This window comes from Chinchilla lanigera, unplaced genomic scaffold (genome assembly GCF_000276665.1).
Source record: "Chinchilla lanigera isolate Chin_1 unplaced genomic scaffold, ChiLan1.0 scaffold00204, whole genome shotgun sequence".
NCBI classification, from domain to species: domain Eukaryota; kingdom Metazoa; phylum Chordata; class Mammalia; order Rodentia; family Chinchillidae; genus Chinchilla; species Chinchilla lanigera.
Window position 1 is genome coordinate 163,410 of NW_004955605.1, and position 20,330 is coordinate 183,739.

Genomic DNA, 20,330 nt, shown 5'->3' on the forward strand with positions numbered 1-20,330 from the left:
AACTACAGTAACTCATCTCAGGCCTTGCTTGGTAACTAGCACAGAGCATTCCAAGCAGGTTTCCTTCAGCCTTCAGTCTCAGAACCCCTTCTATTTGACTATAAAGTAACTGACATCTGCATTCCCCAGGCATGGAGAAAAATCAGCTCAAAGAATCAGCTGGATTTACCTTCTACCTGTCCTCAGATTTCAGAAAGGTATGTTGTCTGTTGGGAAGATTAAACCATCCCCCACAAACCTATTGCATCACTACTTGGTCATCTCTTAAGACTAAAATGTTTTTGCATTTTGATGAATCTGGGCCTTGTTCACACTGAAATGTGCATATAAATATATATGCCATACCATGCAGACCAGCAGGTTCAGCGCATCACAAGAGTAAAGTGAGTCCCTGAGTCCCATTCACACCACTCAGATTTCACCCCAGGTGACAGGAACTCCTACCAGTCATGAACCCAAAAGCACACAGACTTGTTACTGAGTAAGTGCTTCCTGAAGGCTGGCTAAACCTTAAAATCTATTTTTTCACTAAAAGAGGTTACTGTCACAAGGGCCCAAGGACCACACATTAGCTACCAGGGCCTTTGATGCAGATACAAAGGCCACAGCCCCTTTCCATCTCCTAAGCATCTGCTGCACACTCTCCACAAGGCGAGGGATAACGTGGCTGATCTCGGAGGCTGTGCTCAGAAGCTCTGCTCACAGAAGCATCTGGGCTTCCCCCAAGTTTCCCCATGAGTTTCAGGGTGGGCTTCCATCTTCTACATTAATTTTATTTATATATTTATTTTTGGGAGCGGGTACCAGGACTCAAAGTCACAGCCTTGCGCTTGCCAGGCAGGTACTATGCCACTGAGCTCTATCCCCGGCTCTTCTACATTAATTTTAACCCCAGGACTTAAAGTCTTTTATGGTCCATGATGGGCCATCTTCTCAGGCCCCCTTTTCTTGTTATATAGTAATTAAAAAGAACACTGAGAGGCACAAATCAAATCACAGTGCTTCCTGTGCCACCCTACACCTTCAAGGACAGTGTGAGATTGCAGAAAAAAGCACATTTGCCAAGCTTAAAGATAGAAAAGAACAGATTTTTTTCAGAATGAGAAGTCTTCTCCCAAACAGATAGCACTAGCCTCACAACTCAGTAATACCTCCTGCTAACAAGCCCCACACGTCAATGGACAGTGTGCAGGCAGGAGAACAAACTTCTTCCCAGCTCCACGACTTGTGGGGTTGGTAACCATGAAAGACCTATACAAGGCAAAAGCATGTCAGGAGTGAACAGGAAAATTTCATACAAAATCACACCAATGCTACGAACCAGCTTATTTTCAGATTGCAAAGATAATGCCAGCTTCTTGGGACAAAAAGAAAAAGAAAAGAGGGGACGGGAGCTAACATTTACTGAGCAAGCATTTGTGAATATAATTGTACACTTCAATCATCCATTTTGTGTGTCTGTTTCCCCTACTAGATCATGAAGTCAGAGAGCAAACTTATTAGACATCCGTTATTATCTCAGTCTCCTGGGACCGTAATTCCACTTATCTTATATGGCTGTCAAAGGAATAAGGAGCATGTATCAAGTCTGGAACAGAGCAAGCATTAAAGAAATGTTGGCTGTTATCACCGCTACTATCACGGCACCCCACTACTCCTAATACAGAGCCGAGCATGGGGCACACACCAGAGGCCCAGTAAATTTTTTTGTTATGAATAAGATTTACTGAGCAAGTTTTACACTCCAGCAACTGTAGTATCCACGCTACTTGCATCCACTCATTCTGACCTTTATAAAGTAGGTAACACTCTATTTAGACAAGGAAAACAAGGCACAGGCAGTAACTTGCCAAACATAGAAACAGATAAAACATACAGGAACCTAAAGGAGACTCAAGTCTGGCACTCTGATTCCAGAGTCCTTGCAGCTCACTGCTTCCCTGTAAACCCTGCTGAAAGCAGGGAGGGAAGGCAGTTTATAATAGCTGAGTCTTGGAAATAGCCAAAATGCCCATCAATTTATAAACGGAAAAGATGTGGGTTTTTTAATACCATGGAGGACTACTCTGCTATAAAGAAAGATAAACTTGAGACAATTCTAGGTAAACAGATGCAACTTGAGACCATACTCTTGTGTGAAACAAATCAGACACTCATGTAAATATCACATTGTTTCTCTGGTGTAAGAAACTGGAAGTGTAAATAAAGATCAAAATGTATAATAGATATTGTTCAGGGGAAGAAAATGTTCAGGAAAGGGGAACTAGGAAGGGGAAAAGAAAAGAAGGAAAAAGAAAAAAATGGAAACAAAACTTTCATAAAGAAAAAGGGGGAAAGGGGTTAAAGGGAGGGCAGGGGAATGGGAAAAATAGAAGATTCAAGATATGTCATGTATAGCTACAAATTCTCCATGATGCATGTGATCATCTAAAATATACCAATAAAAATATATCTAAAATATACCAATAAAATTAATTAATTAAAAAATAAAATAAATTTTTAGAAAAGCAATATAGTTAACAGTAGATAACAGTGATAATCTCCAAAGGTAATTATTATTTCCCTTTTTGGGGAGGACAGGGTAGTAGGAATTATGCATTTTTCTAAATTTTCTATAAGGTGCATGTTTTATTTATATAAGGAAGTAAATCAGTTAGTTTTATGAAAAATCGGCTGTATAACAAGTGATAGGTAAGGAAACTGAGGGTCTGACAACTTTTGCTGGTAGAAAGGAAAGAATTCACACCTTTTGAACCTTCTTTTTCCAAACCTGTGGACAGAATCCACCTCAACCCCTTTGGTCAAGCTGACACTGTAGGTCTCATAGACATTTACATTATATTAAAAATTAATTACATTACATTAAAACTTAATTTGGGTAAACAAAAATCAAAATCTTTTCTATGCAGGTGGATACAGATAACCTCTGTTAGAGGAGTCACTCATTTAATCTATTTCACCTGGAATTATATCAGGTATCCTGGGAAAGTAACCTGAACTTGACCCTAGCTTCTTGAAATTTTTGTACTACAGTTTTTCCGGACAAACAGAGCATTTTACTTGGCTTATCCAACCATAATTAAGCCTAAATACTGTAAGCACATGCACACAGTGGAATTCAAAAAAGACTGCATGACCTCATTTTCACTAAGGGTAATGCACAGTTTTTAATCCAACAGCTGGGTCTGACTTACACTCAAATCCTATGTAGCAGTTCATTTTCATGACTTGATAAACTGTAAATAATAATTCACAATTTTGTAAGCATATACACACTCTCCAAAATCTCCTTCCTTCAGCCATTTCTAACTCAAAGTAAGACAGGGCCACCAAACTTTCTTTCTGATCATACAGCAAATGTGGAGCCAACCAGGAGCCAGACCTCCCCTTTAGCATGTCTTTACACTTGCTCACGTTAAAATGTACTTGGATTCTTCAAGACAGGTGTTATGTTTATTTCCTATATGTGCTCTTAGGCTGTCCTCCCCCGGCGGTGTCATTTGAATAGAACCCCGGCTACATGGGAAATAATACCAAGAAACAACAACTGGGATCACAACAAATTAAAAACTTCTGCAGAGCAAAGGAAACAACCAACAGAGTTAAGAGACAACCTACAGAATGGAACAAAACGTTTTCCAAGTACTCCTCAAAGGACTAAAATACATAAAGAACTTAAAAATTTAGACCCCTCAAATTTAAAGACCCAATCAAAAATGGGGATCTGAAATGAATAGACACTTCTCAGATGAAGAAGTACAAACAGCCAGTAAATACATGAAAAAAAAAAATGCTCAACACTGCTGACTCATTCAAGAAATACAAATTAAAACAACACTGATATTCCATCTCACTGCAAAAAGAATGGCCATCATCAAGTAACCAAATAATAACAAATCTGGACAGGCTGGGAGAAAGGAATCCTTCTTTATTGTTGGCAGGAGAGTAAACTCGTACAACTATTATGGAAAGCAGTATGGAGATTCCTCAAAAAAACAAAAATAGAAATTTTTACAGTGATACATGCATTTCCATGTTCACAGTGGCACAATTCATAATAGTTAGCTTTAAAAAAACAGCCTATGTCCATCAACAGATGAATGGATAAAAAAGTCTCATCTTCCTGAAAAGCACTGTGGTGGGCAGGACATCACCTGTGATATATTCTATAAATCTGACTAGGTATTCACCAAGTAAGCAATGCCAGGTAAAACTCAAGCCCATACTTCCCCTGCAATACAGAGTGGCCATTTTTTAACTCACAGTAGACACACACACATGGTATGATCAAAAAACATAGGGAATAATTAAAAAAGAATTATACCATAAAAGACATTGCCACTATCCTCCCCCCAAATATTCCCCTTTGCTTCAAACACACGTATCCCATCATCCTGCCACTTTCTGAAACAGTTCTGGAAGTCCTCTCTCATGAGTTTCTTTTCACAGCTCTAGGGATATCCTGAATCAATTCAAAACATTTATGGCAGTTTCTGTCAAATAAAAACATTATGGTACGTTCTCATCCACCTTATTCACTAGCTCCGGTACCAAGTGACTCCTGGCTCTTCTATAAAGTCAGAATGACATTGCAAGGTAAATGTTTTGATTTATTCAAGACATCAAGGCAGCCAACGAAAAATACAAGAGTCAAGGGGAAATTAAAATTTTAAATAAAAGCTGGCCAAGAATGCCTGCTGAGACCAAGGGCACTTGCCCTGACAAGCCTGATAACAGAACACTTCTTCCTTTGTGTAACCCCTGTCTTTATTGTCTTTGTGTATATTATGATGGCCTTGCAATGTAACTTGAGACGTTTTAACTCCCATGGCAACCCATGATGTCACTCGACCCTCCAATCACAATCCACTAAATCTGCTAGTGTACCTCCCATTTGCTCTCCCCTTAAAAGCCCTGAAACTCCATTGGGCAGGGCTCCGACTCTTTGGGAGCAATCCCAAGTCAGGCCCACCAGTGTAATAAAATTGCTGTCCCCTAGACCTCCTCGGTGCTGTCTTCCTGCATTGAGTCCATTTTGCCATAACAAAAGAATTTCCAGAAATGCTTCAGAAAGTGGCAAGAAAGGTGGGACAAGTGTGTTCAAAGAGAGGTGGAGTATTTTGAAGAAATTAATAACAATGTTTCTTCTACTGTAATAATTTTATTAAAATTTAAAGACTGATCACACCTCATCCAGCAAAGCACTCCAGGTTTGTACTCTGGCTTCTATACCACAGGGCTAGTGACAGCGACGTCAGCACTGTAACCTTCCCTCACTAGGCCTCCACTTTTATCATATGTGAAAATGGGTATGTTAGCAGTACTCAGTCCTTACAGCTGTAAAGATTAAGGAAGACAGCCCACACAGTGTATTGGCACACAGTCTGAATGTGGTGAGGGATGAGACCTCCAGCTACCACTGATGCCACCACCACTACTCTACTGTCACCCGCTGAAGGGGCAGACAGAGTGCTAGAAAATGGAAACAGAGCAAGAGTTAGAGAGAACAGGTTCTAGTTAATACAAGATCCATTAAAGTACATAACCCATGTGGACAAAAAACATGAAGAGCCAATTTTCAGGCCCAAAGACGTCTACCTAGCAAAACATACTGCCTAAAAAAATCAACCTAGCTAGTAACTGCAAGTTAAAACAGCGACTCAACACTATCTGCCTTTCAAATTGGCAGTTTTTGTAATTATAATGACCAATATTGGTCAAAGTGCAGTAAAATAGGCACCGTAATGTTTTTACAAAGTTACCCAGCACCAGAAGCCAGTAAATGTTCACTATAATGTACTCAACTGTTGAAATTTATATGTGCATTTATTTCCATCAACAGTACACAATGTACAAGCCAAGTGACTACTTCTAGAAGTGCCCTATTTCCACAAAGTGAGTCAGTATTAATATCCATACAGGTTGGAGGTTCGTGGAAAGAAGAACTCTTCATAGAAACAAGCTAATTAATGCCCACCTTGTCCTCATTCCTACCTATCTGCACTTTCACACTGAGGAAAAAAGCAAGATGGAGCTAAAGGAAAACTAGAAACCTCATCCATGTGCAGCTCACACTAGTTCACCCACAACAAAGGCAGGTGCTTCCAGACAATGGAGCCTGCGTCAGCAGCTTCTCCCAGGGGGTTTCCAAAAAGGAGTCTAAATGGCTTACAATCCATTGGGCATCTCCATCTTTAGTGTATTAGAGTAGGTAAGAGCCTTTGTAAGCAACAGAGAGACAGGAATAAAGGTAGGAAATTCAAATTCTTATTCTTCTCATTAATTCTCTCACTTGGCTCTTCAGACTTTTTTGTCTCTAGGCAAAAAGGAGTCAAGTCTCAGAAATGTAATGGGTTAGCTCAAATTACTGAATATTCCTTACCATCTGAGCACACATCTACAGCACCAGGCATGCAATGAATTTGGTGGCCTCAGTCAGAGGCCTCTTCTTCTAGTGTGGGAGTCTATGCTACAGTATGCCTGTACCCAACAGCCTGCAATTTCCTAAACCTTCACCATCAAACAGATAACCCTCTAAGCACAAGGGAATTTGTCCATGAAACGCAAAGGAGTCCTGCTTGTCTCCTGGGTCACAAATAAGTCAAACACTACATAGGCTCAGCCCTGGAGTTCAGGCCATGAGAAATATGTCTAAAGCGGACCAGTGTGGATGCCACTTTGTCTACCAGGCAACCAAGGGCTGTGCCACTGGCTAGCTGGGGCCAGGCTCACAAAGCAGCCTTACGGCTCTGGGGTCCAGCCTCGACGACCAGGCTATTACATAGTCTCAGACATTCTGATGTGGCATATTACTCCAGCTGCCAAGCCTAGCAATAAGCTCATAACCCTCATAAATTTTTTCTTCTTTCTAGTATCACAATTTTGAGACAAATGACACTTTCCACAAATAACTGAGGAGACCTCCAAGAAGTATTTCCTTCCTGACCATTTCTCCACCTCATATCATACCCACTGCCAGAAGATAAAGGAGAAATCATCTACTTTATGCGCCGTTATTTAACAAAAGCCAACAAAGAGAAGACTTCATTCAGAAAGATTTTCATTTTCTATTAAGCTCCAGAGGTTCAAAGAAATGTTCAGGGAAAAGGGCAAATTGTCATAAGCTCCAGTATGATTCTGGAACAATATTATGGGCTATTTTAAACAACTAAGGTATATTAATATAATGCAAATAGTAGTGATTTGATACTTCTGGAGTTTCAAATCTCTCCTTTGACCTAAGGAACTACAAGCAGGAAAGAAGAGCAGCCTCCAGGCTCTGTCCTGGATTTCCCAGTGTGGTCAGAATATGCCCATGTGAGGAAGAATGCATTGCACTGCATATGTGAGATCTAGGAGTTGGTCAGACTGCTGCAATGTGCGTACTCCCCCGACCCTCCACTAGGATCAAGCTGAGGAGTAAGTGGTGGGTCAACCAGTGCTCTCTGCCCAGCTCTGGTCACTCCCTGTCTGGAAGGGGTACACAAAAGGCATGCACTGTACCCAGCTGCTCAGGTTGCATGGGAAACCTTAGCTCATCAATTTCGAAACAGACAAACCCTTTCTGAGAATGACACATCCAATAGCAGAGGCTACCGATACTCTTTTTGCACTTTATGTTCTTCCTAACAAGCTCACCAACCTCTCCACTGTGACTCCAACCTCTCTCCTGAGATCTGGATTTCCAGATGCCCTTCTACTCAGCTCCTACATCTAACCCACCAAGGGATCAAGTCTATTTCCTGCTTCTCAACACAGAGTGTTCCTCTGTTCTCACTGTCCCAAGCTTCAGTCACTCTCATCAATTCTTCTAGGGACTACGTGTGTCCCTGAAGGGCCCCATGAAGAGTTATTCACCCCACTCATCCATCCTGCACTGCACTCAAGTCAGCTATTAAACACCAGCATGTAGCTCCCACTTAAAAAACATCATGTTTCCTAATCGCTTATGGAAGAACACTAAGCTCCTCAGTACGACAGCCACCCCTACCAACTTCTCTGTCCCAACACATCCTCTGCCACATCTTACCATACCTAGCCCACCTGTGCTCTGCACTATTGCCCCTCATTCCAGACAAATCCTCACCGCCGTTCTGTTACAAGAAATGGCTTTCCCTCTGCACAGGACATTCTGCCACTTCTTCTCTACCCTACAACTCCTATTAATCCTTCAAGGCTAGCCCTGTTACTCTTTTGGGAAGCTCTCGCCTGTCGCTCCAGTTACAAGCAATACTGTCTCAGCTGTAGTACGTTCCGTGTTCCTCTGCCCTAAACAGTAAATGTAACAGCAGTGATCTTTCAGACATGGTTTCCCCAGAGACAATGCTGAAATTCTGGGGGGCAGGGGCTGTATCTTCATTTGTGAAACTAGTACCAGGCTGCACAGAGTACATATTCAGTAATCCATCAGCCATCCACCAGACACAGTCAAAGGCTGTAAGAGGAATTACGGCAAGAGAGTGAAGAGATGTCGACGGCCAGGATACTGGACTCTAGCCCCAGCTGCCTCTGAGTTGTGTGCTCTGAATATTTACTAATCTCTTTAGGCTTTAGTTTCCCATCTATGAATCATGGGGTGGGGCTGTGTGAATCACACAGTCTCTTTAACTCCCCTGTTCTAGCAGTCTGACTATTTTCCTTTAAAATCTACAGCGAAGAAAGATCGTAAAACCCCTTGCTAGTAAGATCCAGAAACCTGGATGTTTCTCCACAAAGCCTGCCAGGAAAATGCCTTGTAGGTGTCCAGGCAGGGCTTCCAAGGACACCAACAGCACAGGCCCCTTCCCTCCACTCATCTCTCCCCGGTTGCCCTCTACTCTGCTTCACCTGACAAATCATGGCCCCAAAGTGGCTTACTATAAATATAATGCACAAGAAAAAAAAAACCTGATTACCAAAATTTAACATTCCTGGAAAGCAGTGGGTGCTAAAAACATGACTGCTGAATTCTGAAGAGCCAAGATGACCTTCTGTGGCTCGATAATCACCTGGTGACCCCGTACTCTGGGGGCGGCTGGTACCTCAGGACGGCCACTTCTGTTCTCGCAGGCTGAGGGGCAGAGTAAGGCTTCACCATCTCATGGAGCATCCCAGGGTGCTGGTCACTGTAAAAAAGTCCATGATCTTGGTTCTTGCTGACGGGGGACATCATTTGTTTGGTCTTAAAGGGGTACTCAGGGGGAGGACCTCGGGGGTCCAGGGCTTTCCCAGCAGGCTGAGCTGGCGAGGGTCCCCCTCCTGCTTTGAACCCCTTTCCATTCCCTGAGCCAGGGAGGTGCTGCTTGACACCGTTCCTCTCCAATGACAGCTGCATGATCCTTTCACTGAGGGAGCGGACATGGCCCTGCTTCAGTTCCTTCAGCGCCTCGTCCTTATGCGCCTGCCCACTGTTGGCACGGCTCACCGTGGGTCTCCCCTCTGTGCGAGACTTCTGACTGGTGCCCCCAGCCATGTAGTAGCCATGGCCTGTGGGACCCTGCTGCTGCTGCTGCTGCTGCCCCCTGAAAAACTGTGACTGGGCCTTGGCCTCCTCGTAAGTGGGCAGCTCCTCACTGTTCTGCTGTGGCTGTGTGGAGCGGACCTGCTTCTCCATCACCGTGCTGTCCACCTGGTGTTCCTGACCCTGCGGTTCCTGGCGTGCTGACTGGTAGACCATTTGTGGGTCTTCTTGAGTAAGGTTTTCCGTGGAAGAAAAGCTGTTCGTAGGGTGGGCTGGTCCTGCACTCCCTGTGGCCTGGTGCTGAATGGCCAGCAAGTTCATGTTCTCGGTTGGGGTGCCATACCGCAGCTGTTCCTGGATCAGGCGCTGTAACACTGTTCCAGCTGCCACATCCTCGGAACCTCTCATTTCCACCTCTGAAAGTCTCAGGAAGTTCGGGGAGAGGAAGTTACAAAGAGGATCCTCCACTACAATACAAACATAGGAAAAAGGTATCAGGCTGTTCCTCAGAAGAGACAACCCTGTCAGTATGTGGTAAACAATTAGCATTCCAAGGATAGCAGCATTTTGAGATAAGATTTCAAACACACCAATACCTCTCTCTGCCCTGCAATGTCTCCTAGACCTCACACTGGTAACCCGTCAGAGTTTAAACTCCTGCAGTACCTAGGTACATACAGTTTCCACCTCTAGGCCTTTGTGGCATTCTTCCCTCTTCCTAGAAAGATGCATCTCACTATGTCTCTTGGGAAACTCCATGTTTTAAATAGGTAATAGGTTTCTCCAATGCACTCTACTTCCCATTCCCTCTCCTCTCACTTCTCTGAGACTTTTCCATCCTTCATCCCTCCTCTTTCCTTTATCCTCTCCAACTGCCTTTTTTTCCCATCACATAAGCATACCCACAGCTTTCTCCTAACAAAAAACTCAAACCAAAATCAAATACAAAGACCTCTTGCTGTCACCCTATAATCTCCTACCCTCCTCCCCTTTTCTAGTCATCTTCAGTAAGCAACATATGCTGTTTCTGCACTCCAAATCTTCCATCCACTGCCCTGATCAGTTACCAAATCCAACAGAAGAGTTTTCCAACTCATACTGTACATCTAACCTTTCTGAAGCATTCAACATGATTGATCACCCTCTTCTTGAAATGCTCTCCTAATTCAGTGTCCAAGTCACTCTGTACCCATCTTCTCTGGCTCCCTTTTGCCCCTCAAATTCTGTTTTTCCCCAGCTTTGTCCTGAGTGTTCTTCTACCTTCACTCAACAGAATCTTCACTCTTGCTTCAGCTCAGGTCTTGAAACCCACGTCTGCAAGGAGCTCCAAAGGTGTTCTACTTTAACACAGCTTCCTTTCCCCCAGTGCTTACGTAGTCCAACCCCTGAGCTCCATCTCAGCTACTTTTTCTCAAGTCAGAAACACAGGAGTTTGCCAAATTCCTTCCTTTCCTTCTCTGCAACACCCAGTTAGTTACCACCTGTTAATTCTATCTCTTAAATATCACTGCCAACCCTCTTCTGTATTCCCATGTCAACCTTAAAGTATTATTATTCATAATCATCATATAATCACAAGAACTATTTTGACGTATACATGATGTGTTGCTAGGTATTGCACTAAACTCTTTCCATATGTTATCTCATTCACTCTCCATACAGTCCTATAAAGAGATATTAATTCCCCTCCCTTATAGTTGATGAGAGGCTCCAAGAAGGTAAATCAAACGAGCCACAGAGGTAGGAACTCTAAGTCTGTGTTCGTTCCAAGTAGTACAAGCTGTGGCACCTCATACTCCAACCACACCGACAGTGTCCTTATCTATGCCCCTGACTCTAGTCTCATCCTCACTTCCAAACCCACCACTTAGACCCATCCTATCTCCCACACTACTTTGACAAACTGTTCCTACAGGAAAATATGACCATGTCACTTATCTGCACAAAATTCAGCAATTATCAATTACAGGGTAATGGTGACATTCCGTCAAACACTGCAGCAGACACTCTCTACCTATCCAACAACACTGCATGTCACCCCTGCCTCACACTGGTAACCCATCAGTTTAAACTCCTGCAGTACCTAGGAACACACAGTTTCCACCTCTAGGCCTTTGTGGCGTTCTTCCCTCTTCCTAGAAAAATGCACCTCACTGTGTCTCTTGGGAAAGTCCATGCTTTAAATAGGGTAACTCCAAAGGCACCTGCTTTGCTACAATGCAGCAAGCAGGTTAGAGTCCTCCTTCTCCAGTATCTTCAGCCCATTTGTACATATTGCCATTAGAGCAATAACCACAGTAGATGGCACTTATTTATGTACACAAGACTCTAAAACTCCACAAAGACCAGATCGTGTCTTCTCATCTGTGTGGCCTGGCAGTCAACACAACGCTGGTCTCAAATACTTAACTGGCATGAGAGTACCTACACAAGCCACAAGAAATGTAACACCCAGCCACTTCACAACAGTACTAGTAAACAGTGAATTGAAGGCATTATATAGCACGATGGTGTAAAACTTCCACCTCCACTTACTAGTGGCATGATCTTGCTCTGAGCCTGAGTATCCTCTCCTTGAATAAGGGGAGCTGAATAACAGCATCTCCAGACAGCCTTAAGTTTTATAGTGCCATTAAATGCTAGCTCTGTGTTTTTTATAGACAGAGAGGACACAGACTTTTCTCCAAAACCACCTTTCTCCCCCAGGTATATCTTTTTTCTAATAAATGACATCCTCATTATATGAGACACACAGAAATTTTGTATTTACTTTTCACCTTTCTTTACCTTTGCTAACCATATTTAATCAGCTCCCAAACTAACTGTTGTTCAGGCCACAGTGAAATAAAAAAGTAAAAAATAAAAATAAAGGCATGATTGATCACAAGCTATGTGCATATGACTTGCATATACACATTAACACACATATATGTGTTCATGTAGACACTTGTGATGAGGGTTACAACTGTCTTTTTTGGCAAAGGTTATTAAGGACTATATTCCTCTTCTTTAGTTTTAAAATATGAGAAAACATGACATTAAGTGACATTTTTAGAGTCTTTCTAAGAGCAAAAGGCAGAAACTCTCTGTTGGTCTTCTAATTTTCATTAAGAAATTTCCCATAGAGGCTGGGGATTTAGCTCAGCAGCACAGCGCCTGCTTGGCAAATGCAAGGTCATAAGTTCGATTCCCAGTACTGGAAAAAAAAAAAAAAAGAAGAAATTTCCCATATATGATAGAAGCAAGCCCTTACTTCTACTCCTGCGTGCTCTCCTGTCCACCTATTCTTCCATGCCCTTGGCCTTGCCTCAGTGTGACTCCTTAACAAATGCTGAGACGTCCTGAACAGCTCTTAAAACCTTTTGCCTCAGGCCTCTTCTCCTTCCCAGTCACACTGTATTTATTACTTATCTTTCTCTTCTGGAACTCAAGCTTCAGAAGCGGAGAGCACTGTGTGTCATATCTGGGCATCGTGCCCCCAATACCTAGAGCACTAACCTATAACCAGAGGCATCTGCCCAAGAAAATTCCAGCATTGTACAGGCTGGATCCTGAAATATACTTGGGTCACACGGCTCTCCCAGTCGCTCGCCAGAAACACTTATCTCTGTGACCTCAGTCAAATATTGGGCTACTCTGAGCCTCTCTCTTCTGAAATGGAGAGACTAAATACCTGCCTCATCGCAGTGTCCATGAAGTCAAACCCTCCATACCTTTGGAGAATGTACCAGTGAGATGTAAACTCAAAGTTCAGCACTAAAAACAGATCATCAAAAGGCCGCATGGGACGAATTACCAATAAATGTAAGGAACAATAAACAACCCAAAGAAAGAGATGAGTGTGCACTGGACTGATCCACTCATTCACTCAAGAAAGATGGACTGAAGCTTGCTATATTGTAAATGCATTGATAGTTGCTAGTCATGATGCTAAAGAGGACAGAATGGATCTGCAGGGCTTCATGGAATGAGCACATTTAAATAAGAATAAAAATTACTAGAATAAAGATTTTATTAAAAATAATATAATTTTAATGGGAAATTATTTATTTGGATGAACAATAAAAGGAATGGATCTCAACAAGCATGAAAACTACTGAATTTCTTTTTAATTGAAGTAAGAGAAAAATGAACTAGTACACTTTGGCAAGAGTCATAAGTGATTTTAAAGAATTTCCTCATAGTTTTACCAATCTCAAAAGCCCTTAAAAAACCCAAGCATGGTGGTGCATGTCTGTAATCTAAGCAGGAGGCTAAGGCAGGAGGACAACAAGTTTAAGCCCAGCCTGGGCAACTTAATGAGACTCTGTCTCAAAATAAAAAAATTTTAAACAGGGCTAGACATGAAGCTCAGTGTGAAGGCCCTGAGTTCAGTCTCCAGTACCCCTTGGCAAAAAAGGCCTTCAAAAATAGAAAGTTTTTACATAAGAGGTCACTCCTTCCCTGTTACAGTTTTGAGTTATTTCTTCTGTACTTGTGAATCATTTGCAAAAAGAAATAAAAATGAAAGCAGAAAAAGAAAACAGAAATAAAAGATTCTGAGAAAGGGTAAAAAATATTTTTAAATTAGAGAAAAATTAGGGACTAAATGATGTGATTCTGAAGCTCCTACATGGATATGACTCTTGCAAAGGGAGCCACATATTAGGGTGAAATAGTCTGTTATGATTTGTGTCTAGATGTCCCCCCTAATCCTTATGCAGTCATGGGGCAGGCTTCTAGAGTTTTTGATTAATTCATGGTCCAATGCTGGATTATGGGTATGGGTGCTACACCCAATCTGGGGCAGGCAGTTTGCATACAGTATAAGGGAGGGAAAGAGCCTGCTCTCTGCTCTGGTCCCTTTTGCTTTTGCTGCTTTTGCTGTTTTCAGCTGCCACGAACTGTTGCCCTCTGCCATGTGTCACTCTGCCTTAGAGCCAGCCAAGTATGGACTGAAATCTCTACAAACTGTGAGCTAAATAAATCTTTCCTTCCTTAATTCTGGGCATCAGGTATTTTGTCTCAGCAATGAGAGAAAAGTAACCAATACATAACCTTAGTAATATCATACCATAACATGAATACAAATAGGGCACCTACAAATAGGGCACCTACCAGGAAGGAGATAATCCATAATCCAGTATGCTGACTGTTAAAATAAGGATAGAGAATAAAAAAAAATTTGAATTACAATAGCCCCTTTACCTCAGGGGACCTGTTCCAAAAACTCTAGTAGATGTCTGAAACCAAGGATAGTATCAAAGCCTGCACATGCTATGCTATGTTTTTTCTACATACCTATAATAATGTTTAATTTATAAATTAAGCACACTAAGAAATTAATAGTAGCTAATAAGTAAAACAATTATAACAATATATGGCAATAATGTTATTTAAGTTTGTGAACTATTTATTCCTGGTAGTTTTCATTATATTTCCAACCACAATTGACCTCAAGTAACAAACTGTGGAAGCAAAGCTCTCACAAATAAAGGGGGAGCTAAAAATGAGAAACGTAAGGTCATTTTGTTGTGCCAATAACAAAACTTACCAACTTTCTCCCTGAGGTTACTGTTTGCCTCCACAGTCAAAGCAGAGGCTTCATGCCTCCCAGAATAGAACTGAAGGTCCGGGAAAAAACAGTGGGGGTCTTCTACAATCTGGATGGGACTGCCAGGGTCGTGACAAACAGGAGGCGGAGCTGGCAGAAAGAAAGTAATGTGTATGTTAGTGCCAATCCAGTGCCCCCGCCTTCCTGTGTGACTCAGGAAAGCCCATGAAGCATTCTCCCACATTTCAACTCGGGGTGGCAGCTCTTGTCCTTTTGATTCATAAAATTCCAACGTTACTATTCCGAATTATCACAAGCCCCCAGCCTCCCACCAAAATGACCCGTGGGGTCAATCTAAGACATGATGAACAAAGGCATGAATGCTTTCACACAGCCGACTTTCAACAACGAAAGTCCAGTCCCTGTGAAAATTAACAAGTCACAAATTCCAAAATGGAAAAGGTGAGGGAGACAGGGAGGGGGGCAGCAAAGGAAAACTGAAATGAGAAGAGAGCTGGTTCTCAAAATCTATAAAAGATACAGTAAGGAATGGTCACTTGGCTGGACCATGTATCACCAAAGAATTCCCAGCACAGGACAGGGCACTCAGCTCACTGGGAAGTTTCCGAAGTCTCATGCTGCAGCGTGGAGCTGGAGTTCTGGATTTGGGGCCTCTGCCGAGCACCAGCCTTTCGCCTCAGTTTATCTGCTTCACATACAAACCAGAGTGTGCCTCCTCTTCCAGTTAAACTTGACACAGCCCATACGGCCACTGAACACAAGATACCACTTCAGGAACACCGACTCCACAACGCCATCCGTGGGAACTTACAGCAGCCTGGGTCCAGCCTGTCTTCCTGCTCTGCTCAGACTTCTCTGCGTGGGCACAAAGTTTCGGGCTCTTTTTGGCAAAAGTAACTTCATTTACTCTGGCAAGTCATACTTTTTCTTAATGAAAATTCTTTTCCCAAAGATAATTCTATTACAAGAAAAGTATAGTTTTTCAGCAATTGTTCCAAATTGCTCATCAGAAATTTCTTCCCAGGCTTATCTATCCTTTTCCCACAAGGCCGAAGCTACTAGTAAGTAGACTAATTGTACCAAGGGCTGTACGATGGGAATGTACTTGACTTCTTTGTATTTACATGTATGCTCAGCTGTATCACAGATATGTCTGCTCTAAGGAGAAAAAAAGATTGTGACAACTAGAATATTTATCTTACAAATTGTAGATAATGTAGTTGTGATTCTCACATTAAAGATGAATACAAACCAAGTGTGAATGGCATACTGGATGCAGACCAGTTTAAAACTAGTGCTCCAATGCGTAAGAGACTATTTGTCAGCGTTCTCTTTTTCAGCCAACCTCTCACCCTTTTATGGGCCTCATTCTCCACATCCATATATCTGAAAGTCTACGGCTAAAATTAGAAACTGTGGATGGCCTACAGCCAAAGTCAAATTCTGACCTGGCTTCTACTTTCACACAGTTGCCAAACTTGGAAGGGACAAGGTGCAATATTGGCTGCACATTAAAATCATCTGGGAAGTGTTTCAAGTCCCAGAACCCAGGCCTCAGTCAGAATTTCTGGAAGCAGGGCCCAGGCACCTGCATTTTATCAAGCTCTTCAAATGACTCTTATGTATAACCAAAGCCAGAAGCCACGCACAGGGAGGAAAAGAAAAAATCACAAAACACCTTTCTGTACTTTCATTTCCTCCCCTTTTACCAAGTCAGACCAAGAAAGGAGGCAAAAGCTACATGCTTCAGGTATTTTCTTAACAAGTCTGGTTCAGGAATGGCATGTGGCAGCACGCTACAACTTTAGGTGATACTATCTAGTCACCTAAGAATATTACATGATAAGGAGAAAACCAGCAATAAAATTAAGGCATATATGTACATACAAATGTATTGACACATAAAGGAGAACATGCTTTCAACATGAAACTCAAAATGGACCCCCGCACTAAGTCATTCAGTCACTACAACACTGGTGCAAATTACTTTAATGCACCTTATCCCATGGCCTTCCAACTGACAGGAGGTTCAAGAGCTCCAGGCCACACACCACACAGAGGGCAGTTGCTGAAGAAGCCAGTGCACAGAGGACACCAGAGACAGCCATCTTTAACCATTTTCCTCAATGTTATGAAAGAACTAATGCACCTCACACATACATACACACACATGCTCATGTGTCCACTCACACATCCACCCAGTTGAGGGCACAGGATCCAGTGATATGTCAACAATCAGTTAAGACCTTTCCTGCACACACTTGGGGACCCCCACGTTCACCACTGTAATTCCCACTGCAACACCACTTCTAGGTGTTGAAGAAAGGCAGGAGAGCTATACCGATAATGAGAACAGACACTGCAAGCAGACAGGCCTGGTTTTCCTCCATTCCCCCAAAGCCAAGATCCCAGGTGGGCTCTCCCAGCACTGACACAGCCTAAAGCAACCAGACTTCTCACGTTCTCACTTGCAGGACAAGGAAAAGTGGCAGTAATGTTTGTCACAGTGCACTGGATTCCTAAGCCACATAGTAAAAACCAAAAAGAGGCCCTGTTCTATTCCTTGCCTGACACACCTAATCTTTCCCTGCCTGCTCTACTTCGTTGTCTTCCCTGACAACTGTAGTACCAACTGAGTCTATTTTCTTTAGCAAACTTCAGGGTATGTAATCTAAAGAACACCGTCAAAGATCCCTGAAATGAGAAATTGCCAGTAGACAGACAGAGAGCATCAGGGGGAATGCTGTTTTCTTTGTTGGCAGTTCATAACTGAGAGAGCTCTGAAAAACCCCAGAAGGCCCAGACACTACTACCACCCAGAAGGCTCCTGCAAGGCCTGGCTTGGACCCAAGGACGCCACCACACTGCCTATTTGGGGGCCCACGGCCGCCTGAGGGTTCTGCTGACTCGACAGTGTGTAATAGGCACAATGCCCTTGCTGCAAGGCCTTCACAGGGCCTCTTTCCATACAAGACCCTCTCGCTGTAGCAGGCACCTTATAGTTTACCTACTTCTTCAAGCCAGCCCCTTGTCTGAAGGTTACCACTACCAACTCTCTAGTGTACAGGGGAAGTAGCAAAGCACTGGAAACAAAGCTAAGGCCAGCGTGGAAGAGCCAGCTCTCTGGGGAGGAGGCTCTGCTGGGAGGGGGTACATGTACATGCAGTTCCAGGGCCTCTTCCTGGAAAGAAAGCAGAGATCTGTTTTTTCTGCAGTCAACAAAAGGAACTCAGAAATCTACTTTGGGGAGTCAACATTTCTGCCTTAGATTGACTGCAAATCATTTCACATAATGGGCTCCTCTTCCTTTTACGGAATCCGGTCATTTGTCATTATGGAGAATCCTGCTCCTCTCTTTCTGAGCACGACTGCTTCTGGCTTGCCTCAGAGGCACCTTTTTGTGACTGTTCAGAGACTTGCAGGTCATGTGACTTGAACAAGACTTTTTTTTTTTTTAATCCATAGTTGCAATAATAAAGGGCTTTATTGTTGAAGGAAAATGAATTGAAGGTAAAATGAAGTAAGTTTTCTGGGGAAGGTATGGGGCATGACAAAGGACCCGGTGAACTGCTCCTCTGCTTCACCTCCTCTAACTCCTAGGGAGCAGATCCTGCACCTGTCACCAGCCAACAGCCCAGGCTAGAAATCTCCTGTGGGTTCAAACCTCAGAGGTCATTAAGTGGTGATAACACTATCATCTCTCTCACATAGACAGTGGGGAATCCCCTATCCTCACACACCCCTCCCTTGCATATAACCATTTGATCTATGAGGTCAAGGTCAGAATTTAGTGTTCAGAGCTGCCGGTAATCAGCCCCTCCTTTAGCTGTCAATGGTCTTGCCGGTCCCCTCGGTATTCCAGCAACCTCTGAACATGTCATCATTCTCTGAGTGCCACCCCCTAACTTCACACCCCGCCAATAACAACTACTTTAAAGTTCATCCAATGAAGTTACCCCTTCAGTACCTCCTCAGGAATGTCTTCCTCTGCCCCAAACACCATTGCAATTAAGTTCTGAGGCACACAAAACTCAGCACTTCAATACCAATTGCTACGGTAGTATTTCACAGTAGTCATTTAATCTAAGGTACTGTCATTTAATCTTCCCTGGTCAAGTTACATGGACTTTGAAGACAAGCACTATACCATGTGCTCGATTATTTCTGAAATTAGAATATACATATATTCTCTGCCTACTTGCTGACCAGTACAGAAAATAAGGCATTACTCTCTGAATAGTCTCACTACCATGCCAGGCTCTGAGAGTTTCAGTAATTCCTTGCACTTTTTTGTTCCCTAAAACACAAGGGTCCTTACTCTCTCCTTTGCTGTAAATACCGGTGCTTTGAGGTCCACAGGCTGGTGGCCTATTCCTCAAAGACACCACTAACTGCAAAGCAAATCCCAGGTGTCACCAAAAGGTGGAGATTTCTGCCAGCTACATGTAATCCAAAACCTCCCAATGTATTTAAAAACAATGTCACTGTCTAGAATAGAATAACATCCGCTATCTTTATAACAGAGATTTTAACCACAGCAACAAACAATTCTGTGACTTCTACCTTTTTTTTCTAAAGGCTAAGGAATTTGCTGAATGTGCCAGTGGCCTCAACATTAAATAAAAGTAACCAGTCCCTCTGATTCTGGCAGAACTTGAAGTTTTTCCAAGGAGTGGAATGCCCTTTTTAGAGAAGCAGATGCCCTGAAAAAAATGTTTAGAAGAGACCTGAAGAACGTAAGACAGGTACCTGAAAAATAAGGGCTGTTTTGAAGCCTTCTATGAGGTTCATTATTCTGGGTGAGCAAGTGACAATCCAGGTATCTGAGACCCAACAGTGCCAAGAAATGATACCCTCTTCTACAAACACTTGCACAAAAGCCACACACTTATAAAAAAGCCAACAGGAATCTCACCATTAAACCAAAAGCACACACAGGAGTAAGTTTTCTCCGTCTCTATCCCCTTAGGAATTATTATTTAAAACGGAAGACTTGAGGTGGTGAATAGAGGATGAGGTTTCCAAGATTCCCAATTCTTATATCATATGGTCTTCCAAATGGTTATCAAAATTTAATTCTAAGCCCTGGATCAATCCATCTATCCTAGAAGACAAATGAAATCAGTACACCATCATCTATTTAACTTAGACTGTCTCAAACTGAAATATGTGATGAATAACTTTAAATGTCTAAAGTTTAACTTTGTATTGTTAAAGATACTATTATCATTATTACTATTATTATAATCCTTTAACTTCGGGTGTTGGGTATTTTGTTTCAACAATGAGAAAAGTAACTAAGACAGGCACATGATGTTCTTGAGGCCCAGGAGCAAT

General features: G+C 42.6%; 1 protein-coding gene across 6 annotated transcripts in view; it reads right to left on the reverse strand.

Annotated features, from left to right (window-relative positions):
* The window catches only part of Amotl1 (angiomotin like 1), a 162,352-nt gene that overhangs the window by 49,840 nt on the left and 92,182 nt on the right, over positions 1–20,330 (reverse strand). For 5 of the 6 annotated variants that reach the window (XM_013510098.1, XM_005414891.2, XM_005414890.2 and 2 more), the window contains 2 exons: positions 14,973–15,122; positions 8,988–9,906 (listed from right to left, as the gene is read on the reverse strand). In XM_013510098.1, coding sequence (XP_013365552.1) covers positions 8,988–9,906; positions 14,973–15,122 — 1,069 coding nt within the window. Of the gene's footprint in view, positions 1–8,987; positions 9,907–14,972; positions 15,123–15,587; positions 15,731–20,330 lie in introns of those variants that run through there. The other variant, XM_005414889.2, reaches the window with a different exon arrangement.